At 35.0% G+C, this 26,405-nt stretch overlaps 1 protein-coding gene across 11 annotated transcripts in view; it reads left to right on the top strand.

Moving 5' to 3' along the window:
* TfAP-2 (transcription factor AP-2) overlaps positions 1-26,405 on the top strand; it is a 978,986-nt gene that overhangs the window by 349,004 nt on the left and 603,577 nt on the right. For 2 of the 11 annotated variants that reach the window (XM_069820011.1, XM_069820008.1), the window contains exon 1: positions 4,767-6,478. The exons of 4 other annotated variants lie outside the window; for them this stretch is intronic. In XM_069820011.1, the coding sequence (XP_069676112.1) occupies positions 6,137-6,478 (342 nt within the window). In that variant the 5' untranslated portion in view covers positions 4,767-6,136. Of the gene's footprint in view, positions 1-4,766; positions 6,479-26,405 lie in introns of those variants that run through there. 5 more of the 11 variants (XM_069820009.1, XM_069820014.1, XM_069820012.1 and 2 more) reach the window with 5 other exon arrangements.

Here is a 26,405-nt window from a genome sequence, read left to right as displayed (position 1 = left end):
CTACTAAATAAATAAATAAATAAAAATAACCTACTAAATAAATTACCACCAATTACTGAATGTCAGGGAAGAGCGTTCGATAATGGGTTCACTACTGACGTTATAAAAATGGCTAGAAAATTTTTTTCCTGAATTTACTAACTCAAGGATAGTGTATTAATTTTTAAGTGCCGAAAACGTGGAATACCACATTGTTTTCCTTTGTAAAAGAAGCCATTCTAGAACTTTTTTAAAATTGAAATATAGTATTCTTCTCGATCAGAGGCGAACCTACGAACCTGGAATTTAATGGCAAGCTTAGTAACCTATTGATCACGAAGGACGAATTACAGAAATAGCAAGTAGTTCATAATAATATGCATTTTTCACTAATGCTCAAGCATGACTTTATTTTTCTTAATACACAGTTTGCCAATATATTTTTAAACAGAACTTTTGTCAGGCGTACCGTTAGCTGAACGAATGTTTCTATGTCGGAGAACCGGGTTCAAGTTCTGACAAACCAAATTCCAATTTATTACATGGATGGTGTTTTATCAGGTTTCCTCAGAACTGCTCTATTTCCGATTATTATCATGAGGCAGGCAGCAACGGGAAACTATTGCTTCCTATCAGACTCACGCGACATCGATTTCAGGATATCCCTGTATCTGAATTTACACCAAGCAATGATGGTGGCGATTAGGACAGAATACAGTTGAAGGTAGACGAACACATTTACACAGAGACCAATTATACGGGTTCGTTGTGCTACCACTAGAAGTGTCCTCAACACACAGATCAATTTCAGAACACACACACTATTCGACTCCACTTTTCAACACGCAAACGCACCCTTACAACAGGCAGTGATGTCGAGATGACGCCGGGATCTAGTAGGCTCTGATGATGGTGTGGAGGATGCACCGAAACAGCTGTAAGCCACACGCGGTTATATGATTTAACACTAGTAAGTTTGCCATTTAATCAATCATTAATACTTGTATGTTTGATGTACTTTGTCCTTCAAAGCAATCCCTATTTTAGGGAAAGTTTGTTTAAATTTAATTTTTTTTTAACTTTTAAGTAGTACATTAAGTTTGAGATTTTATAAAGTCGCACTTGTCTATGTTATTGCTACTCTTTGCTTGGTACATCAAGGTTGAGCCAGTGACGAACCATACAATACTTTACTAATCTTTGAAATGAAGAGGAAAAGAATATGACGAAAATACAACCCGGGGAAAATATAAGAAAGGATATTCAGAGATTGGCGCCGCCACTGTCTGCACAATACTTCAAAAAAGAGGTTGAAAGAACACCGTTAAGTGAACTTAAGATATAAACAAGTAGAATTATTCTTAATGTACGCCTTTGTGGAATTGTACAAATCACAGGGGAAAATCTTGAATACTTGATTTCTCTTCAACAAAGAGAATAGTCTTTTGTTAAATTGCTGTATTGGTTGCCTGGGTATCGGTGCCACTTGTGACCACGGTAGGGGGTGTATCTCTGCGACTCAGGTCAGTAAAGTTTGGGGGTGGAGAAGAGAGAAACAAGTTCTAACCTAATGGAAGGGACATTGAGGAATGCGGTGCGGTACAAAACTGCAGGTACTATATTGTCCCGCGGTGCGAAGTGCAACGCCAGAAGCTACGAGAGCCATTTCCGTCCGCTTACAGTGGTCCGCTAACTATACGAATTTTTAGGGACTATCACAAGATATTTAATAAGTTTCAAAGTCTTTCTTTATTTATAGTTATGCACGAATTAAATGCATTATCTTTTGTGAGGTCTTCCAAGATTTCATTTTACTTTCGTGAAGTCTGTTTCTATTTTTAAATTCTGTCGAGGGCTCTTTTTTTCATTAACATTTATTCCATTCTAGCCTCTTTCTCTTAGTTCTTTCTAATTCTTCCGATTATTGCTCTGTTGCCAGAAATTAAAGTTTCACAGAGAAATTAATTTCCTTCAATTCTCTGTTTTGCTTAGTTTTAATTTCCGATGACTTCATCCTTTGTTCAGTATTGCCAGTTTGTTCTTGTCTCAGATAAATCAGTGCTATGGGCCTAAAGACAATTTTATAAATTATAATATTTCTTTAATTTACTTTTTAACTTCGCTCTAAAATATGCCATTAGGAAAGTCCAGGATAACAGAGAGGGTTTGGAATTGAACGGGTTACATCAGCTGCTTGTCTATGCGGATGACGTGAATATGTTAGGAGAAAATCCACACACGATTAGGAGAAACACGGGAATTTTACTTGAAGCAAGTAAAGAGATAGGTTTGGAAGTAAATCCCGAAAAGACTAGGGGAGAGTCTGGTAGTATCGGACATCGGGTAATATCGGACAGTGAGTTTCTTTCATCTACCACACGATGATAGTACCTGATTGACATGGTTACGTTTCTGTGATGTCGCATAGAGAAACGTAACCATGCCATTCAGGTACTACCATATGGCGGTAGATGAAAGAAACGCACTGTCCGATATTACCCGATGTCCGATACCACCCGACTCTCCCCTAAGTATATGATTATGACTCGTGACGAGAATATTGTACGAAATGGAAATATAAAAATTGGAAATTTATCTTTTCAAGAGGTGGAGAAGTTCAAATATCTTGGAGCAACAGTAACAAATATAAATGATACTCGGGAGGAAATTAAACACAGAATAAATATGGGAAATGCGTGTTATTATTCGGTTGAGAAGTTTTTATCATCCAGTCTGCTGTCAAAAAATGTGAAAGTTAGAATTTATAAAACAGTTATATTACCGGTTGTTCTTTATGGTTGTGAAACTTGGACTCTCACTCTGAGAGAGGAACATAGGTTAAGGGTGTTTGAGAATAAGGTTCTTAGGAAAATATTTGGGGCTAAGAGGGATGAAGTTACAGGAGAATGTAGAAAGTTACACAACGCAGAGCTGCACGCATTGTATACTTCACCTGACATAATTAGGAATATTAAATCCAGACGTTTGAGATGGGCAGGGCATGTAAGCACGTATGGGAGAATCCAGAAATGCATTAGTTGGGAGACCGGAGTGAAAAAATACCTTTGGGGAGGCCGAGATGTAGGTGGGAGGATAATATTAAAATGTATTTGAGGGAGGTGGGGTATGATGATAGAGACTGGATTGGTCTTGCACAGGATAGGGACCGATGGCGGGCTTATGTGAGGGCGGCAATGAACCTTCGGGTTGCTTGAAAGCCATTTGTAAGTAAGTAAGTAATTAACTAATTATTGGTTTTATTTCTCACATAATTTTTATATTTCTTGGAAATAATTCTTATTTTTATCCGAGAGAAAGTTAATGTTATTAATATATGCATTTAAATATGTAATATCTATACATATACATATATAGGCCTATATTTAAAAGGCAAAACCCTCGAAATATGCATCTATGCAAAATAAAGTTGCCTTCATTCGAACGTACAAAGTATGATCGGCAAAGATCCACTTGTACTTTTACAATATGCCGAATCAGTAAAAACATGCAATTACATGAAGTTCCGCGGTCTAGCCATGAAACTAGGTTAAGCTGCTGTAAAGCGTCGAACTACGCTTAAGTGAGGATGTTTTGTAGTCTTCGTAGAAGCATGTTGTCATGCCGACACTACATTATGGGAGCGCTATACTGTATGTGTGTAGAATCACGTCAGAAAAGCCAGTCATTGCCTTACTTTAACTTTCTAATAAGGTTTCCAAACTATATTAGATGTAATATGCTTAGTTACAATAATTATTTAAAGAATCTCATCAAATGCTTTAAAAATGTGACATTGTATACTGTATAAGTGTGAAATTTGACATAATGTTTTAGTAAAATACTAATAGTGAGAAAATAGTACAAAAATAATGTTTGATTTCGTATGAAAGACAATAATAACGTGTTCAATGAGCTTAAAAATTAATTACGAGGTAATAAATTTTTGACAATAAGCGGAACCAGAGAACGTTCATTAAAACTTAAGCATTGTTCTACTAAAACTGATTGGTACTATTTGATTTGCTAGACGTAAGTGCAAGTTTGAACAATTAATTACTGAGATATGCTATAAATTAATTTATTTAGGAAATTGTATATTTATTATGTAGAACTACTTTTGTATATATATCATTTTTTAAATTATTAAGTTTGTACTTTTGTGAACTAATATCAATAAATCTATCACTATCACGTTATTTCAATAGCGGAACCCGCTATCTCTATCCGAAGAACGTGGACGTGAATGAAGTGAATGAAGTTTGAAGTTTATATTTGATTTACTTGAAAAGTTAACATTAGATATCATTTCTTAATTTACCTGATTTTCTGCCATATTCGGCATAGCTATGTAATGACTCAAGTTTGTCGCAATTCATTTGTTTCCGAGCGTGGGGTAGTTAACCTACAATGCGTCCTCACGTTTAAGGCGCAGTATTTAAAAGAGAGGGGGAGATTAGTTAGGTAAGAGAATTGTACAATCGTGGTTTATTAAAAGAAACTACTCTTATGATCTCGTTACTTCACGAAATTAAAGGTCCTCGTGCCATGCCTGATTATGCGGAATGTTTTCTTCTATTGTTTTACTAGAGTCGAAGCAATGGAAGGAAAGATGGAACATGGAGTTAACGTTTGTGAGCGTTTATATAATATAGTGCTATTTCGCAAGTTGTTTATGACAGATACCACTGCTTATTAAATATTGCTTTCTGTTTATTTGGTTTTGTTGTGTTGGTAGGTTTATTAGCTTGCGAATATCTCGATTGTTGTATTATATCAATAAGTATTACCGGAATATTTGTGTCATTTGGTAAATGCTTTTGTAAACTGGTGCCACTAAGAAAACCTGATCAGTCACCTGAGTGTACCGAATGAGAGAGAAGGGTATTGAAAATGAGAAAGACGAAGCGATATTGAGAGAGCGAGAGAGTAGATAATTGAGAGAGAGGGAGAGAGGACAAGAGAGCGCGCGCAATTTCAAGGTTGCTGTACCTGTCTTCTCTCCAAGACGTGGCAAGTAAAGGAACAAGGTGAAAGAGCTGGAGAGAGACGGAGATAGAAAATAAAAAAAAATAGAGGAAAAGAGATAGTAAATTTATCCTTGTGCCCAGCAGGACAACTTAACGCAAGCCAGAGAGGTAAAAGCCAAGCAGGTTAGAAGATATTACGGACGGTTTCAGCCATCTTTGAAAACTCCTTAACGACAAGCACCTGCATCGCAGTCAGAAGAAGAAGAAGAAGAGGAGGAGGAGGAGACAGAAGTACAGCTGAGATGAGTTAGTCCAGCATCTGAGGCAACTAAAGGAAAAGGTTAGGAGGAGGAGAAGAAGAAGAAGAGTTGTAGCGCTGCTGTTGTTTGTTGTTGGTTGCGGGGGCCCCTCCGAGCAGAAGAAGGTAGCAGAAGCAAAGTGGTTGGTAAGTGAAGTGACGACAAGGGGATTTTGGAGTGGTGTCCAATAGGAACGGCGTCAACTTATGGTACCTCAAGGCTCGTTCTATGCCGTTAGGCGGGCTCTATGCCTTGTACAGTGTGTGGATTCGATCCGCGGTACCGGAAAGTGCGTATCCTAGTGGTACAATTAGCGTAATGTCATCGTGGATATGTCAGTGCGTACGGCAGTCAAGATAAGGTTAGTGTTTGTGAGATGGTCGGCGGCAATTTTGAATGTGTCGGCTGAGTCGTGTAAGATTGTGGTGATCAGGGGTAGGTTCATAAACGAGCAATCACATACAGTTCACAGCTGACGAATTCACAATTTTTAATAGATGTCATTTTTATACTCGACAATTTCAGACGGCGATACAAATAAAAGTTATTGTATACTTCACGGCTGTGGAATTCAAACCGGATCGATGTTTCAATTATTTTATTCGGCTTTTACATTTTAAAATGGAGTAAAGTTTAAATAAAACTCCGTCTGTGTTTTTGTTTTATTTTAAAACAAAAGAAAAATAATATTTTTTATAACTAATGAATCATTGTATCACTGAAGTGAGATAAGTGAAGTAATAGTGCAAATATCAGATGAAAAATGACGCACGTGTGATCATACTAGTGAAAAACTTCACAGCAGTTGTGACGGCATGCCAGACAGCTTGGGGGTGAAGCAGGTGCGCCAGTAGCATTCAGGGCAATACACAACACAGACAGAACGGTATCATGGATGAAGACCACATGAGTCCTCTGGAACACTGTCCTGATAGCCCCGCCGATTCACAGACGTCATGTGATCAGATCCCTGTTGGTGACATTATCGGTGGCAACGATGTGGTTGTTAACAACAATGGTAACAACAATAACCACAAGAGAAAAGCGTCTCCTCTTAATCACGAAGACACAGACGGGGATGCGTTATCGCCCAGGAAACAGATGCATCATGGGAGCAATACTAACAACAATGATGTGTCCTTCGTCTTGATCGATGAGGACGGTGGAGGTCCTGGAGATGACCTAGGGTCAGACGATGTGGTGGATCCTGATGACGTCCAAGATATGTCAGAGGTAAGTCAAAGTAACAGTTTTTTTCCTGGGAGACTTTTACAAAACACGGATTGTGGGTCATAATTATTGATTTGTGTTATAAGAGACCTCGGATTTTTAGACACTTAACTTAAAAATTGGAGAAAAGTGTCATAGAAATGAAAAATTAAATTTCTGCACTAATTTACGTGACAGAACTAAATCAATACGCAGAATTCTTCCCCTATTCATTGAGAAGTCACGGTCAAATGCATAAAGCCAAAAAATAAAAAATGATAATTAAAAGTGCCAATAATTTATTTTGTGTGCACAAGGTCGGAATTTTGAAGTAAGAGGGAAAGGGTGCAGTCCGTGTTTCGGAGTTTATCCATTAAAAGTGATATTTCAATTAATGATTGATTAAAAATTGAAATATTTTTTATTTTGAAAAGTATTGCATCTAATGAGCTGAGATTTTGCGTGTTACTTTCCATGTATATTTCTATCTTTTTAGTTGTTATTTTAGGCTTCCCTTATTTTATTAATGTTAATGTTATGGGGGGTAAAGTATGCTCGTGTATCAACATCCATTCCTACAGTGAATATATGGTGTGCTCATACTACAAAACCTAATAAACCAATTGCTAATATAGCAAAAATTATTCCGTGTGTATATTAAACTTTTTCTCCAAATTTGAAAAAGATTGGTCAAATAGGAAAAAAGTTCCAAAATATAGTTGAGTGTCCCCTTAAGGCCATATTTATAGACATTCTTAGCGGGGGCTTCCGGTGGATGATCAGTGAACTAACGTTTTTCGTATTCATAAACCAGTGTTAGCGATATGATATGAATCCTGTATAAGTAATCAGTCGATAGCCGGGGCTAGTTTAGCACGCTCGTAGCGCGGGCTAGTGAAACGTCTATGCATAGCACCCTTAAAAACTAACTTTTAGGCACCTAAAATAAGCCCTGAATTTATCAAAATAGACACTAAAACATAGATTTAAACACCTAAAAATACAATAAGTAGCTAAAAATACTATTTTATGCATCTAAAATGTAATTTATATCCACAAAAAATACAGTAACTATAAAAATGCAATTAATTCAATTTAATTCAATTCAATTTTATTTTGGCCATTAGACATACAGTTTTAGGCTTCATCAGAATACATTGAAAAACAATTGAGTAGCTTAATGTCAAAGACGGACATCTGTCGTCTCCATAGTTTTGATCTAGAGGCAATTTTTTTAATTCACAGTGTTCTTTGTAATATTTAACACAATTTATTTTATAAATATAGTGTTAGAGTTTGGATATGGTTTCACTATAACTGGAAGGAGCATGAAAAATTGTATAAAAACCACAGTTAGGTATCTAAATTTCAATTGAAGCAGATGTCCGTCTTTGATATTAAGCTACTAATATAATACATCTAAAAAACACTAATAAAAGAAACAGCAAAATTTAAATAATCAATGAAAATGTGAAATAATTTGAAACTTATAAATTAAAGAAAACAGTTCACCGTTAATGTATTAATTGTAACTAATTGTAATTAAACGTATTTATTAAAAACAATTTCATACACGTTTGTGTTCAAAAACTCAGCAACAGAATAAAAAGGATTGGATATTTAATAACCAATTGTAAAATCTAGTTTTGAAGCTATTGATTGGTAATTTATAGTATTGACTGGGGAGCTTATCATATAATTTCATCCCCATAGTTGAAAAGTTTGTGTTGTTCTTGTGTAATCTACAATATGGAATATTAATTTGTTCACTGTTTCTAATTACGTGATTAGTGAGCAATTAGTGAGTATTAAGCATTATTGTGTAGAACATTAAAAAATTATTGCGGTTAGAAACTTTATTTTTGTAAATTTAAATTATGAATACCGGTACGTAATTTTTAATGAAATCATCGACCCCATTGCTGTAAGACTGCTAATACGTAGGTGCTCATATTACAATTAAATTAATTAATTTACCAATGAATTTGCAATTAAGACATTATTCATAATTGACATTACAATTCATAACAACTTTTTCTCTAATTTTCTATTGTGAAATTTTGTCTTTTCTTAGGTAGAACCATTTTATCAGCGAAAAAAATTATTCTCAATGGTACCGAAGCAATGGATGCATATTTAAATCTAGCAATATTTGCCATACTGATTTCATTATGGAGAACTACATGCTCCCTATTCGTCACATTCCTACTGTCTACTCAACAAAACCAGACACCTTCCAGGAATTTCTTCATTCCTACAACCAAATTATTACAGAATGGCCTATTTGAACCAAACCTCCCCATGGCATTCAAAACTTTCTCTTTCACTTCTACACGAAAATTAAAAAATGTATATATAACAAATGGAAATAGTCCATTTTAGGCTCTAAAACCTTAAAAATAGATCTCAATAGGCAAAATAGGCATTTTAGGAACCATAAAACCGCTTTATAAAATATGAAGATATTTAACTAGTTTTAGTTTATCTCTACAGAAACAAGTAGGCATTTAACCTAAAATCCGAGATCTAATTATAAGAAAGAAGAATGTTTTTAGTTCAAATTTAGTAATATGGTCATATTTATAATAATAGCGTTATTATTGCTAATATTACGGTTTAAGAAAATCATAATGCTGTGTGGATGTGACACTCCTTTATGTTTAAGGGAGAAAATACAGAATCTGGAGCTTGAGTTAATCGCTCTGTGTAGCATACGACAGTTTATGAAGCAATTCTGATAAATCATGGCGAACTTTATATCAAATTTATTATTTCAGTTTTGCAACTAAAAAGAAATCCTAGCAAGTCATTTTAATTAATTTTGAGATAATTTTTCAACTTTTAAATTTTGATTTTTTTTTCTGCAGACCTAAATGTATTTCGAAAAATAATATTATGCGATTTTGATTGGATTTCGTAATATCTTAATCGAAAAGAAAACCCTAGAATTCTGACTCAAAGGATAAAAGCAAACGAATGAAAACTAAAATAAAAAAGTGTTGCTTTAACATTGAACATTACATAATAATTACTCATATAATGAAATGAGAACTCTTTTCTTCATGTGTTCAGTTCTGAAGTATGAAATTCTACTGTTAAAATCTTGCATATGTAACTTAAAGCACGAAATAATGGAATACGACATTAGAAATTTAAATCGATACTTTATAATTTTAGATATCTTAAATTGGGCCTACTGCAGAGTAATTGTGTATTTTATGACAATTTTGCATAGATATATTCATCTGGAGAATCTTTCGCGGTACTTTCGCACGTGAAGCGCGATAATTTTTAACGTCATAGGCTGATTTATGAATATTTTTTTCTTACCAACCACAAGCTTTTGTTTACCAGTTATTAACACAAGCGGAAGACTTTCAGTTGTTTCCTTATTGACTGACGTTATGACCACATAAAATAAGTGTCACTAACTTCGTTTGGAGAACAGGTTATGTAGGCGTCGTTAGTGGTTAGTGTATTTCGAATTTTATTGTGCAGTATTTTATGAAGAAATTTGGAAGTACTGGTTAAAATATTCCAGTGCATTGTGGGACAACTCTCCTGTAGAATAGGCTATATTCATCCCAAACATAGTATATTAATCAAAGTTACTAAGAGTTTTATATCAAACACAAATTATTATCTCTGCTCCCCAAAATATAGAATAATGCAATATTGTAGTTCCATTTAAGTCATTATGGTTGTAATTTCATTAATCCTTCATAAAGCCAAACGTGAAATAAGTTGTCTGCTACGAGACGAGTAAAAAATGGAGGGAAAGAGCTATATTTCTGCTGTATTACTCTTCTTAACTTTCTTAGGTCGAGAAAGAACTAAATTCGGACTCACGGGAACCCTGAAAAACTGAAATACTTTTTCTGCAGTATATTTTACGTTCATTGTCTGTGTCAATCATAATCGTTTACATAATTAAGGTCTAATTGTTGTCATTACATTGTATTGTATTTATTAACATTCCATGGTATTCATACATTGCTTACAGCTAGAATATGCTACTATTATAAAGTCTTAATTTATAGTCACAGTCTAGATGAAATATATATAGACGAGATTTACAATATAGTCTACTAGTGCAACACAAAGTTTTAGTATCAATTTCATGAAGTGTTATTGAATCTCATGAATTCACCTACAGAATAGAAGGCGTGAGAAATTAGGTACTTCTTTAATTTGGCCCTAAATAATCTTATGTTTTGAGTTTCATTTTTTATATCGATAGGGAGGCTATTAAAAATGTTTACTGCCATATAACGCACTCCTTTTTGATAGCACGATAGACTTGCCGATGGAGTATGAAAGTCATTTTTTGACGTGTATTTATGCTATGAACTGTTGAATTAGTTACAAAGTTTTCACGATTACACACGAGGAAGATTATTAATGAAAACATATATACTGACAAGCCATGGGCATTATTTGTAGTTTTTTGAAAATAGTCCTACACGATTCCCTAGATTTGGCACTTACTATTATTCTAATTACTCTTTTTTTGTAATAGGGATATACTGTAACTACCTGTGGAATTTCCCCAGAATATTATTCCAAAACTCATTACCGAGTGGAAGTATGCAAAGTATATTGTTTTTAAGGTATTGATATTTACTATCTTTTGCATAGATCTAATAGCAAAACAAGCTGAATTTAGTTTGGGAGTAATTTCTTTAATATGATTTTTCCAATTTAACACATTAACGATTTTTAAGCCAAGAAATTTGATTGTTGTTGTTTCTAATAGGGATCTATTGTTTATTATTGCGCTAGAAATTTGCGAGGTTCAATTTGGACAGGATATAAATTGAATTATGTTAGTTTTGTTACAATTTAATACCAATTTATTGACTGAGAACCAGTCATAATCACCGTCAACGTCGAGAAATCCCTCGCGTCCCTTTATCCATCACAAATTGCTTTATTACCCAGACGGAAAATTAATCCTAGTAGCTATGATGGAAGACAGACTAACCACTCGTCCAGAGCAATGCTTGTCCGAGATATTGGGGACTTGAATTTGAGTTTTCGGTTTGAAGAGCCAACTAAACAGACCGAGAGCAATAAATTTTAAGCGATAAAATCTTTAGGATGAGTAATGGCAAAATAGGAGTCCCATACCCTAGATTTATGGTAGGCAATAAAAGCCTGTTTCTGAATGAAATGACTGTATGAAAAGAATCACCATCGGCTTTATCCAGGTCAATATTCCCTTGTTCTCAATGAGAAATCCTACGCTGTCTTTGAAATAGGCTCCGTATTGGTCCCACGCTATAAAGAGTCCAACCTATGTCTGCACAGTGTGAGCCAAGGTAAATATAGAATATTCCAAGTCATGGACCAGCGTTTCTCAAACTATGATCCGCGGACCATCTGTGGTCCTCGAGGTCTGCCCTTGTGGTCCTTCAAAAAAGACAGAAGAAAAAATAAAATTCAAACGAATTGCATATCACACTATAGCTTAAATTCACAGAGTTTGGAAATGACACATGACTATCGAACTTCACTTTTTCTCCCAGTACTGACATTTTATGAAATTTATTACCCTATCCGTCTACCGATTTGCCACTCTACTCTCGCAACAAAAGAGGGATTTAAAGCACTATGAACGTGGTGTTTCTCGCCATCTTTTCCGTGCACATCCGTCGCCGCGCCTGTAACCCAGCCAGAGACCACCCGAATTCATAACAAGTACCAAAGTATCGGACCTTAATTATATTTAAATATATAAGTATGCTACAAAAATTATAGGCCTAAATTTGCTTTCGAAGGGAACAAGAGTAAGGTAGTCCGCGGAACTGTAATGACTTTAAAAAGTGGTTCCCACTTCAAAAAAGTTTGAGAAACGCTGTCATAGACGATAGACAGCAAAGAAAACTACCCATATGAAATATGAACATTAATCTGAAATCTATTTACATAAGATAAAAGCCCAGTTTTGGATAGGATTTTTTTCAGTGAGTATAATTTGGGTTTTAATAACTTACAACATTTTTTGTTGCTGTGCAGATTACGTCAGAAAGATCAACATCGTTTGTCAACAAAATAATGAAACTTCAAGAATTAAAGTGTGTTTTTAAGTAATTTTTCGAAAAAATCGCTTTATTATCCAAAACCGGGCATGGGTGCATAAAATTCTATAAATCGGCAATATAACCCCATGTTTCTAACGCACAAATCTAATAATCGGAGACATAAAATTCCAAGAACTGATTTTTTTTAAATAGGCGTGACATGTACTGAATTTGTATAGAAATGAGTATAAATTTATTGGGTTTTAATAAACTTACAAAATGTTCTCTGTTGTGCAGATCACTTCTGAAAGATCAACATCATCTGTCAACAGAATAATGAAACTTCAAAAATTGAAGTGTGTTTTAAAATAATATGTCGAAAAAATCGCATTATTATCCAAAACCGGATACGGGTGCATAAAATTCGATAAATCTGCATATAACCCCATGTTTCTAACACACAAATCTAATAATTGGAGACATAAAATTCCAAGAACAGATTTTTTTTAAATAGGCGTGACATGTGCTGAATTTGTATGGAAATGAGTATAAATTTATTGGGTTTTAATAAACTTACAAAATGTTCTTTGTTGTGCAGATCACTTTCGAAAGATCAACATCGTTTGTCAACAAAATAATGAAACTTCAAAAATTAAAGTGTGTTTTTAAATAATTTGTCAAAAAAATCGCATTATTATCCAAAGCCGGGCACGGGTACATAAAATTCGATAATTGGAATTATTAAATATTTGAAAAAATTTGGCAGTAGGCTATAACACCATGTTTCTAACACACAAATCTATTAATCGGAGACATAGAGGTCCAAGAACTGATTTTTAAAAAATAGGCGTGACACGTGCTGAATTTTTATAGAAAGGGTCAATTTATAACAGCTTTCTACGTTTTGCATTTCATACAAACTTTGTCTTCTTAGGTTTTGCAGAGTCCTCAAGATTCTGTTGGAAAAGATATTGAAAATGGATGCGTCTAGACAGAACATAACAACAACTGGGCACTTATCCAAAACCAGGCTTTTACCTTACATGTTTATGATAAACTGATAAGGTACAACATCCAATATAGGCTATAACAAACTCGTACTGTAATATCTAAATAAATGAAAACTGAACCTAAATAGAGTAGTTGCAACATTAGTAGTATAATATCTACAGTTGAAACAATGTCTATAACAAAACGGTCAAAATATGTGGGCATAGACGTATCAGCAAGAAAACTACGTGCTATTATATAAATATGTCGCTCTTATGATGTAACAAAGTAGTGTGTCCTAATAAATGGAGGAAGTATAAGCACAGGTTTATGATCTAGCTATACGTTTTTAAATTGGCGCAATTAGCTGAAATATTCCCATAAATTGAAGTACGTCATGTTTTGCTAGAAAATAAGAAAGGATATAACCCGTATTGACGGACTGAAATACAAAGCAATTATTATACTTCTCCGTACGACAGTAAATCAATATTAAGAGGTTTGCAACTCCAGCTACGCAAAGAAAAGGCATATACTATGAAGTTCAATGCACCAACTGCAGTTGCTTGGTAATATAATGTTGGAGCGTGTTTCTTGTAATTTGTAGCTCTAAAACGAAGCGTGATCGTGTTTCTGCAGAGCTTTCGTGTTCATTCCGCTGGGTTTTCCACACATTTTTAAATCGTTCGCAACATGGGTCTTGGTACTTATATTTATTTCGGTAAGACATTCATATTCTCCTTAAAAGCGACAGAAATTTCCCAACAGATTGCGTCAGCTTCGAGCAGTTCAGCCCCAATAAGCAAATTGTGACTGAGAAACTATTCCCCTGTCTTACTTACTTACAAATGGCTTTTAGAGAACCCGGAGGTTCATTGCCGCTCTCACATAAGCCCGCCATCGGTCCTATCCTGAGCAAGATTAATCCAATCCCTACCATCATATCCCACCTTCCTCAAATCCATTTTAATATTATCTTCCCATCTACGTCTCGGCATCCCCAAAGGTCTTTTTCCCTCCGGCCAATTATGTCAGGTGAAGAATACAATGCGTGCAGTTCTGCGTTGTGTAAAATCCTCCATTCTCCTGTAACTTCATCCCTCTTAGCCTCAAATATTTTCCTAAGCACCTTATTCTCAAACACCCTTAACCTCTGTTCCTCTCTCAAAGTAATAGTCCAAGTTTCACAACATATACAGAACAACCGGTAATGTCGCGACGCTATTATTCCCGGCGTGACTCCTCCTCTTTGCTTACGTCTTAGGAAGTCAAGGTTCTATAAAATCTGGGTAGGTAATATCGTTCGCCATTTTTGTTCTTTCGTTGCCAAGCTGCCAGACGAGGGATCTATTTGCAACACCGTTAAAGATTATCATTTCGTTGCTCCTATGTCAATAAATCAAACGCACTGTAATTCAGTAAATAATTGAGCGGAAATTAACGTTCTCGTGTGCTTTCTGCGAACGCCAACGAAAGAGCAAAAATGGCGGGCGATTATATTCAGTATTTATCGAGCCATAGGAAATGCATGACGTCTTCATCAGCGAATCACAAGACGCACACGTTTAAATATAGCCGACCTGCAACGTGATTGGCTGCCGGAAATTAGAGCGACGGGACTATAACTGTTTTATAAATTCTAACTTTCATTTTTTTTGAGAGCAAACTGGATGACAAAAGCTTCTCAACCAAATAATAATAGCAGGCATTTGTCATATTTATCCTGAGTTTAATTTCCTTTCGAGTGTCATTTAGCCTATATTTGTTACTGTTGCTCCAAGATATTTCAATTTTTCCGCTTTTTCAAACGATGAATTTCCAGTTTTTATATTTCCATTTCGTACTATGTTGTGGTTAGGAGATATAAGCATATACTTTGTCTTTTCAGGATTTACTTCCAAACCTATCTATTCCTCTGTCTGCTCTCCCAAATCACATTCTTCTCCTTACACTCCTTCAAAGTAGGCCTACCTTTTCTCAAGGGTTGCATCCGAAACAACTTTCACTCTGAAAATATCCAAATAGAGCTCTACAGTCCACTGCTTTGGAGTAACAGCATGTACGACAGTGAAACGAGCGGGCCTGGGTTCAAATTCTGTTTGGACAAGTTATGTGATTTAATTTTTCCTAGGTTTTTCGTCAACCAATTTTCGGTTTTGGACCTCGGATTTACTGTTTCGCCGTTATAATATTTTATTATCATCTCTGTTTTTTTCTCAAATGTTGGGCTTGTTCCGATGCAGAATCGGCTGCCACCGAACTTCATGATATGTGGTCAATAGTTGCTGGTGGTAGTGCTATGTAATAGCCTGGGCTTATGGTAGCTCATGAGACAGGAGATGAGAAACCGCGCTGAGGTCTACGGGGAAGGTATATTGTGTATTTATATAAAAAATTGTTATTTATTCTCTTATTTGTACACACGGTCAACTAAGTCTACAAGTAGACGTCACAGACGTCTATGACAAAACTCATTACAATCTGTTATTTTTCAGAGTTAAACTGCAGGATTAAGCGGAGCTAATCTGATAGAAATCTATGACAATATTGATTTGTTATTTCCGTTTTTGGCAGTGTAAGATCACGATGGATAGGTTTATGGACATTTTACTTCCATTTAGGCACTTTAAGATTATTTGACACGTTCTTCCGTTGACTGTTACCTTATTTTATCACTTTTAAATACAAAGTTTCCTTAATAAAATAATAATAACACAAATGAATGCAATATAAGCTTGCATATAATCATTTCATGTAAATTTGTACAAAATTAGTGAAATACATCCTTTAGGGGAGAGTCGGGTAGTATCGGACATCGGGTAATATCGGACAGTGAGTTTCTTTCATCTATCACACGATGATAGTACCTGATTGACATTGTTACGTTTCTGTGATGTCGCATAGAGAAACGTAACCATGTCATTCAGGTACTACCATATGGTGGTAGATGAAAGAAACGCACTGTGCGATATTACCCGATGTCCGATACTACCCGACTCTCCCCTAAATCGTAAAGTTTTGTAGAATAAGTCAAATATCTTAATTTTTTTGAGAACATGACGAATGCCTTTTGTGTATACAGTTAAGAAAAAGAATGTTTATCTTCTTTTGGGAGCGTAGAAAATTATTTACTCATCTTTCTTCTTTTGACCTTTGAGACGTTGAGCTTCCTCGCCCATTTTTATCTATCTCATATTAGTGTTTTTGTCTTTTCTCTTTTGTTTACCAGTTTTTCATTATGCTCTTCTCTTTCTATTCTTTGTCCTTCCCTTTTCTATTTTCTTCCGCTGAAGTCTCCCTAGTTTTTTTTTTTTTTTGTTTCCTGTTACAATCCGTTCTCTTTACGTGGCCGAACCTTGTTAGTAGAAAATGAATTCATTTATGTATATTTTTAAATAATATTGTGGGAAGTAAATGGAAACATTAATATCATTCAAAACGTAATAGTTGAACTAAATTATCGCGAAATATATCGGTATAAAAGGTATATTTATTTCTTAGAATATGGTTACTATTTTGGCATAACTGTGTTGAATTATTTTAATTTGAGAAGACAAATAGGTATATCCTTTAGTTTAGATGGTAGTTGCACCCAATTCATTTGACACATTATGTAAAATATCTGTTTTATTCATTACCTTGTAAGATAGCCTATACAATTGTAAAGTACTATATGTGCCATTATACGATACTGATTTTTTTAAAACATCATTTAAAGTGGCCTCATCACATTACTTATCTTTGTAAGAAGCTTCGTAAAACAATTTATAAATTCGTTAATCTTCGATGCTACTTACCCATTATAGTTCTACGAAATGTTTATTTGGCCATTATTCAGTCTATCATTCAATATGGTATTATTGTTTGGGGTGGAAGTACAAATATTAATCTTAGTCCGTTAAATTTACTACAAAAACGAATAATTAAAATTTGTTTGAAGAAACGTTTTGATTATCCAACTGAATTAATTTATTCTGAATTTAATGTATTTAATATTGAACAAATTTATAAATATACTCTGTTAAAATTTTATCATAAAAATCGTAATAAGTTTATAAGCTTAATACAGGCACATAATCATGACACAAGACGAAATAATAATTCAACATTAATAGAACCTAAATGTCTCACATCTGCTGGTCTAAAGCATAGCATTAATTTTGGCCCTCGTTTGTGTAATTCTTTAGCTAAATTACACCCGGAACTTCTAACATGTAACCCACTAAAATATAACAAGAAAATTAGAAACGTGTTAATATCTTCAATTTGATTAAATAAATTTATGGCCTATGTTTATGAATTAATCAGCCTATATATATTGTACTTTATAATTTTGGAATTTATATATATATTTTTTATAAATTGTCCTACTTTCTTCACGTACGATATTATTCCTCTCTATTTTAATATTATATAATATAAATTCATTGTTATTTTAATTTTTATTTCTATTTTATTTTATTTCATTTTCTATATTCCTCTTATATTAATATAGGCCTATTATATTACATAATTTCACTGTAGCTGTAGTTTTAATTTTAGTTCCTATTTTATTTTACTTATATGCCTATTAATAATATATCTGCACTGCGACCGAACACGAGCGCTGCTCATTCGGTCCTCAAATTTTCTTAATATTACTGTAACTCCTTTTTTATATTGATTGTATTATTTTATTTCTATTTCTAAAGTTGTAATTATATTCTGTATTCTGTACATTTAAATTTAAATAATAAATAATAATAATTTAGATCTTGAACAGTAAACATGCAAGGTAAAGCATTCAAATATAAATTAAACGTATATACGACGTATTTCTAGCTTGAAAGCAATTGTGTAACCCACCTGATTGACTTGAGATAGTTGTGAATGGGCATGCAAAGTGTTTTTTCTTGGAAGAGTTCTGGTTTTCGTAACTAGTTCAATTGTAATCGAATAGAATAGATCGAAGTGTTTAAATTGCTTGGTTTACTGTTCGACTCTGGGTTGTGAAACATGTCAGCTGTGTGTACTGACTTAGTTTCTCCTTCGATTATTGCAACCACAAAACTAGAGGCGAGAGCTTTGTAGCCTTTTTAGTGCTTTACTTTACATTAATCCTGCTCTTGTATACTCTTCTCGAAGCGGAGAAACATAAGACGATCTCAATTACTACAGCAATACTGATCCTTTCACAGCTACAGCATACAAGCACTTGGCTATTCCAAGCAAGTGTGGCTACACAACTGTTTTCCAATCATTAATACGGATAATTTCAAAGTCATTTTATCACGTATGTTAATGCAAATCCTCCAAGATGATTTCCCTTTGTACTTTTTGCAAACATTTATTTGATTTTTCTTTCTTCTGGGGCTCTGGTTACGCTGAAAATCCGTCTTAACCATATATTTTGTAAGTAAACTTATATTACACCCCAAACAAGTATTTAGGCCCTATTTATCGATTGGCTTTCTTCATTCTTATTGGTGTTCGGGTTGCTTTATATATGTTTTTAAATCTTACATCAACTCCATCATCAGACATTGGCGACTAACAATTCATGGAAACATCCCGCTCTTCCGAAATTGTACTCTAGATACATTATTATATGCAGACGATCAGGTTCTTTTTGCTACAAATGAAGACGAGCTGCAATACTCAATACATCACCTGAATATAATAGCACAAAATTTCAATATGAAAATTTCCACAAACAAAACAAAAAATATGGCGTTCCAAGATAAACAGCCAGTTAGGAGTAAAATTTTCATTGGAACCCATACGTTAGAACTGGTAAACTCATTTGAATATTTAGGATATAATTTGACATATTTACCTGTTACTGTTATATCTGAAAATATTCAACATTTTAATGGAGCCTTAAGAACCATCTATCAGGTTTTCACAACCACGAAAACCCAAAAACATACCAGGTTAAAAGCATATAAGTTCTAGCAAGACCTGTCCTCATGTATGGTAGTGAGGCCTGGACTGTCCGAAACTGAGATGTTCAACGCCTAACAAGTGCGGAAATGAGATTTCTAAGGAGGACTGCCGGCTACAGCTTGCTTGACCACAAAAGGAATGAACTAATTACAAAAGAATTGAAAATTACACCTATTTATGAACATCTCAACCACTATAGACAAAAATGGCTTAACCATGTCAATAGAATGGACTGTTCCAGACTCCCAAGACAAATTCTCCGCTATGTACCACATGGAAGACGATCTTCGGGACGCCCCCTGAAAAGATGGACGGAGACTGTAACAGACCACTAGGCCTAATACCTGCAAGGACGATGATGATGATGATGATGATGATGATGATGATGATGATGATGATGATGAAATCTTACTTTGAAAGTGTTCAATTTGTGTTTGGTCATTATGAATATAATTCACTAAGGAGGATAGGAATGAATAATAATATTAATATTATTAATAATAATAATAATAATAATAATAATAATAATAATAATAATAATAATAATAATAATAATAGAGGAAGTGTTACAAATATGGAATACCATTTTGTTTCTTTTTTCGCTTTGGAACCTACATGTTTTGAATACTGAACATAAAATATCGTTCTGTTTATTGCTGAATTTCCCTGTGAATGGTACACCTGACTTATGTCATAAAATGTTTTAAAAGAATAATTTTCTCAAAATCTAATACATTTTCTTCATAAAAATAAAACTAGAATTATGGAATACTATTAAGAAACTACAAGATTAACGAAATTACAAAGTCAAAATGGCCTCTACTAAGAAAATCACAGAACAAGCATTCAGCATTTTCATTAGAAGGTGTTTTCCCAACCGTAATACTGAATCCAGATGAATCATCTCTCACGTTTTTTCTCGAACCTGTTTTATGGATTGTAACAGAATTTTGTTAATTGATTTCATTTAAAAAATACGTCCGTTTGTTTGCAAGAAATGAAATCAGAAAATTGTTACAAAACGTAGGGACTAATATCAAAATTCTGTTGCAGACAGTTTGTAGAACATGCTTTTGCAAATACATTGCAAAGAAAGTGTTGAATCTATCTTTAAAAACGGTTTAAATATATCGGTTTTAGTACAATCCTGCGTTGGGTATATGTATTTTTTTTTTTTTTCATATTTGGGCCCCCAAATAATTTTTTTCAAAATATTTTTATTTGGTTGAGTTGCCACAGCTATGAGCTCTCTACACAAAAAATAGTATTTTACACCAAATAGGAAAAAAGTTAAAAAAATACCATCCTTTCCCCTTAAGTTATTTGTTGACCATTACCGATCTTGCTTCAGAAGTATATTTTCTCTTCACTGGTTTTATTTGTCTGGTTGAATTTGACTATGAGTTTTTCTGAGTTTGTCGTAGTGTTGAAGAATATTTCTCGGACAGTATAGCCACCGGCGTGGCTCAGTCGATTAAGGCGCTCGCCTGCCGGTCTGAAGTTGCGCTCGGGCGCGGATTCGATCCCCGCTTGGGCTGATTACCAGGTTGCGTTTTTTACGAGGTTTTCCCCAACCGTAAGGTGAATGCCAGGTCATTATGGCGAATCCTCGGCCTCATTTCGCCAAATACCATCTCGCTATCACCAATCTCATCAACGCTGAATAACCTCGTAATTGATACAGCGTCGTTAAATAAACAACTAAAAAAATTAAAAAAATCGGAGAGCATAAGAATCGAACCTGTGCCGTCTAAATAGAATTTAAACGTGTTTTCTATGTGCTATTGCTCTCGGAATATTTTAATAAGAGGATTGTATTCATATGTTGTGTCCAGACATCGACAATCCCACGATCGAGTGGTATTTCATTCAGATTGCTACGCGAAAGAGGATTCGTGGCCTCCGAGTGTTGCATCACGGCAGAGACGATCTCGCGTGGGGAACCCGGCCGGTGATGAGTGACTGCACTCTCGTTTTGTGGTGGTATTCCCCAATTTCCCCCAGGGGTTGGCAAGCCAGGCTACCTTACCTTACCTTGCCTTCCTTTCCTGCCTCCAAGCGGCTACCGCTTCAGTCCACGACTTGTCTGCCCCAACAGGCCACGTCTGTTTGTAATTGTGCGAGTCTTCAGCGCGCAACAACGGCTCAAGTCAAGGCTGCCATGTGACACTCTCTTCCGAGGAATTCGCCCACTACCGCGGGTTTAAAATCAAATTCCGTCCGTTTGTTTTGTAAAACGAGAGCTGTATAGAAGTATATATTAACGGAATGAAATAAATTTTCAACAGTAATCTCACTAGAGGTTTTGATTTTATCGATAAATCTGCGAGTGGAAAACTAGCAGATTTATAATCAAAACTCGAGTGGGATTTAATTGACATGATTAGAAGAAAGTATATAAAGATTAGAAGTAACGAAGTACTAAAATACAATAAAATATTAATTGACTTATGAAAATACAATTGTCTTCAAATGTATTATTTTACCCTCTCAACATTACAAATATTACGCTAGATGGCAGTAGTGTGTTATGTTGTGCCAACTATAGAATCTTCATTGAACTCTGTGAACGGTTACTAGTCAAGAAGGCTTTATTGATTCAGTTTCACTTTTATTAAAAAGTTGCAGTCCACTTCAATTATCCCGATCCAAGTAATCAACGTCACTTGACAGATGATTTTCAATAAATCTTAGTATTAAACAATCTCTGATACGTGACTATCCATAATATCATATAGCAGAAGCTATAACATAACCTATTATAAACAAGTGTTACAAAAGTTTTAATTAGGGATGATGAAATGAAAGTACAATTTTCAAATTTGAATGGGTTTTAGTGGTTGGTTGTTCAGTTGATGTTATATTGGACGTGTGCGTAAATGAAGTGGAAGTCGTTGATGTACATGGTGTATTCCTCAACTTACTCAGGATTTCCGAATGGTGATCTTCACTTATTTGTAAATAGAATTTCAGGGAAGATACATAGCTATGACGAGTGATCTTTATTAATTCTTGTTCTTGAATGCCAATGCGAATCATATTTGAAACTGCTGTGTATCGACTAGAGTGGTTTGTAATTTTTTTTTGACGTCGAGACCAGTGCAGTTTGAAATGTTGGCAAACAAAGAAACAAATGCTAGGGTAGTGATAAAAATAAACAAATGCTAGAGACGCGATAAAATTGTGCGATAGACAGCCATGATTGGTTGAAAGACGTCCTTTCGTACAGTTTTATTGGTCAAAAGTAGTGTGACGTAGTAAAAGTGTAATAGTCAATATAAAACTAAGCATTTTACAAGATGGGAGTTATACAGCTTTTCTTCTGAAGTTCGTATGGAGGCTAAGCTTGTTTAGTTAGGAAGAAGCAAGTTCTGTTGGTTGCCTTCACCGAGCTTGCTGTCTTGCAATGAATGCTGCGTGTAGAAAGGAGAGAATTGTGTGTGGAACTGTGATATTGCCTCCAGCACATTCTTGGGATTTACCGCTCATTTCTTTACATAATATCTCCTCAATCTTTTTCATCCTTTTTCAACGTCTTCACCTACACATCTTATTACTTGTTCCTTCTTCGTTTTACCCTCACACTATTATTCACACCTGTTCATTATCTCTTGACAATTTTGTTGTTTCGCTCGCTCTTTCACTCAGGTTTAAAACTTTTTTTAAAATTCCGTTGTTGTTTGGTAATAATTTTACGAAATATTTCAACGTGATTTATTTATTGTCCGAAAGGAGGCGTTACTTCGCAGAATAACTGTTCTGCACGTTTTCTAGACGGCATTCCTTTCGTATCCGTCAGCGAATAATGAGAGAACTGTGAAACACTATCGAGTGGAGACTTTGTATAAACACCGACTTACACGCTAGGCAGGGTTAATGTCACGTACCAGCGTTGAAGTCTCCAGACGTTTCTTTGTCATATAAGCGTTTTTACGCTTACTAGACACTGTGTTTGGATGATTATAATATGTTCATTGTACTTATGGATAGCAAAAATAATGCATTACTTATTCACTTACCTGTAAGTTGAATCCGTGTATAAATCTCGACTAGTTCGGGTCGAAGGATGGTAAACAAAAAGTGTTTGGGGTTGGTTTTCGCTCCCGTTTAATTTGTCAGTATTCGTTGAATTCTCCATTATTAATTATTTTTTTCTTCGTCATGTTTAACCTTCTATTTTTCCTATTGACTTACAGTCCAACGTAGCTTAGGGGAGGGTAACACTTGAGGGGCACGCGTCTCGGACCTCCTTTGTTGTGTGGTCACCATGGCACAGAACCACCGCTGACATAACACAGAACACTACGTGACGATGACACCCAACCCGGGGAGGGATGATATATCTCTTTCATTATCCACGCCTGGAATCGAACGACGGACCGCTTGGATGGGAAAAGCATATGCTATCACTAGAACCAAGACGACGTACTCCATTAACAATTAATAATAACAATAATAATAATGGTGCGCATGGTAGCGTCGCAATTAAGACGTTTCGTAAGCTGGAAGGTCGGAATTTCGGTACCAGAAGAGGTAATGGACTTTCTTAATTGATCTAATCCTTCCGACCGCACTATGGTCTTGAGACTGATTCAGCCTCTATCAGAAATATGAGTACAGTAACAGAATATCCTCTTGAAGGCATAGGCGGCGGACAAATAGGACTGACATTCATACTTCCATTAATGCCAATTGTCTGTAAAGTTGGGAGCTGTAGCTCCCGCTTTCCTTTGGGCGTCCATGGTAACAGGGACAGATCTAACTTATCTTTGCCAGCTGCAGAGATGCCGTTTAATATCAGAGCTGTATGTTTGGTATAATACCGAAACGGAGTATTATACAGTACAATACGTGGTATCATTGCTAACATTGGTTGAATTGGTGACATGAATGCTTGTAAGTGCTACGAATACTAGATTGGTGTTAGAATAAAGTGATACGTATTACTGCACTTAATTGTGTTTATTAGTTATAACCAGAAAAATATTGTAAGACAGACGCTTCAAATTAAAAAGCTGAATATTAGCCTATGCATTTAATTTATGAAAATATTTGTGGTACAGCTGGCCCCAGCGTTTTTGGCGTGAGTCCTACATATATAGTGCCCAGTTTGTGAGCATGTTTCTAGTGCATCTGAGAATGGTACCACTTCCTATAACGTCACACCAGCCATTTGCCAAACACAGTTGTCAGACTGACTGCGGCAAATGTGAAACACTCGCACTTAACGTTCCCATTACTTTCTTCCCACGCCAAAAAACGGGGACTTGGACTGGACGGATTATCCGATTTTTTCGATTAACCGTTTAGTCCATCCCCTTCATTACCGCGGATAATAGATTTTCTACTGTACTTCTAAATTTGAGACAAGTCGTCTGATGTTTATGCACAGCGGAGAACGTTGCAGTAGTGAATATTGCGTCGTTTTATACGTATTATACTATGATTAATGCAGTATTATACAATGCTTATTGGTATTATACGACATTTTACAACTCTAGCCAGCTGTATAGCTAAGATGGTAAAGCAGTTGGCTACAGACTGGAGGGCACTGGTTGAATCACGGTTAGCGGTGTTCGGAATTTTCTCGTTCCAAAAACTTCCACTATGGTTTCGCTGGGTTCTCCGGTTTCCTATGTCAATAATAATATTTCAGTTCATAATTAATAAATGGTGATTATAATAAAATAGATCTATTTACTGCAGATTTGACTTCTAATGTTACATTGCAGACATTCACTTACAATTTCGATGAGATGTGGAGGAGACGTTTGAGATGAAATGACTAATAAATGCCAAGCATCGGCAAAACTAATACTGTGTAGATTGTGATAATACTTACGCTTAAGGAATTTACGGTATCGTGCTTGGGTGTATTTCCCTTCAATTTCTGGTGTTGATATCATTACATAAATCTTGAGGACGAAATTAATTAGCTGAAGCACAGCATCATGCTATACACGAAGTCCGCAATCTGCAGTCGGTTGCATGTTAAACCCATCTTATAATTAAATCTCTGATTAATTTAAGCTTCACTCCTTCATACCGACAGCGCTATACTCAGGCTTATCTCCCTGTTGCCTAATTAACTGGAATGTAAATACAACGTTCTGTCCTGGTGATTTGGCTACGAAGAAAATGCACCTTACTCTTTTTCTTAAAACGGTAAAAGTATTCAGAGAATGGGTAGAATTTTGTCACATTCTAATCGGACTATCACTTTTATTACGTCATACTACTTTTGATCAACAAAACTGTACGAAAGGACGTCTTTCAACCAATCATGTCTGCTTATCGCACAATTTTATCGCGTCCCTAGCATTTGTTTAATTTTATCGCTTCCCTAGCATTTGTTTGTTTTTATCACTACCCTAGCATTCTTTCTTTGTTTGCCAACATTTCAAACTGCTCCGGTCTGGACGTCAAAAAACAGAAAATTACAAACCACTCCAGTCGATGCGCAGCAATTTCAAAAATGACTTGCATTGGCATTCAAGAACAAGAATTAATAAAGATCACTGGTCATAGCTATGCATCTTCCCTGAAATCGTATTTACAAATAAATGAAGATCACCATTCGGAAATTCTGAATAAGTTGAGGGATACACCATGTACATCAACGAGTTCCACTTCATTTACGCACACGTCCAATATAACATCAACTGAACCACCAACCACTAAAAAATTCCAATTTAAAAATTGTACTTTCAATAATTATTGTTCCTTTTAAAATTATTCATGTTTATTTTTTATTTCATCGTCCTTAATTAAAACTTTTCTTGTTTATTTCATCATCACTAATTAAAACTTTTCTAACACTTATTTATACTATTTAGGTTAAATTATAGCTTCTGCTATATTATATTATGGATAGTCAAGTATCAGAGATTGTTTAATATTAAGATTTATTGAAAATTATCTGTCAAGTGACGTTGATTACTGGAATCCGGATAATTGAAGTGGAATACAACTGTTTTAATAAAAATGAAACTGAATCAACAAAGCCTTCTTGA

This window comes from Periplaneta americana, chromosome 3 (assembly GCF_040183065.1).
Source record: "Periplaneta americana isolate PAMFEO1 chromosome 3, P.americana_PAMFEO1_priV1, whole genome shotgun sequence".
Lineage (NCBI taxonomy): Eukaryota > Metazoa > Arthropoda > Insecta > Blattodea > Blattidae > Periplaneta > Periplaneta americana.
This window is presented reverse-complemented; position numbering and strand designations above follow the sequence as displayed.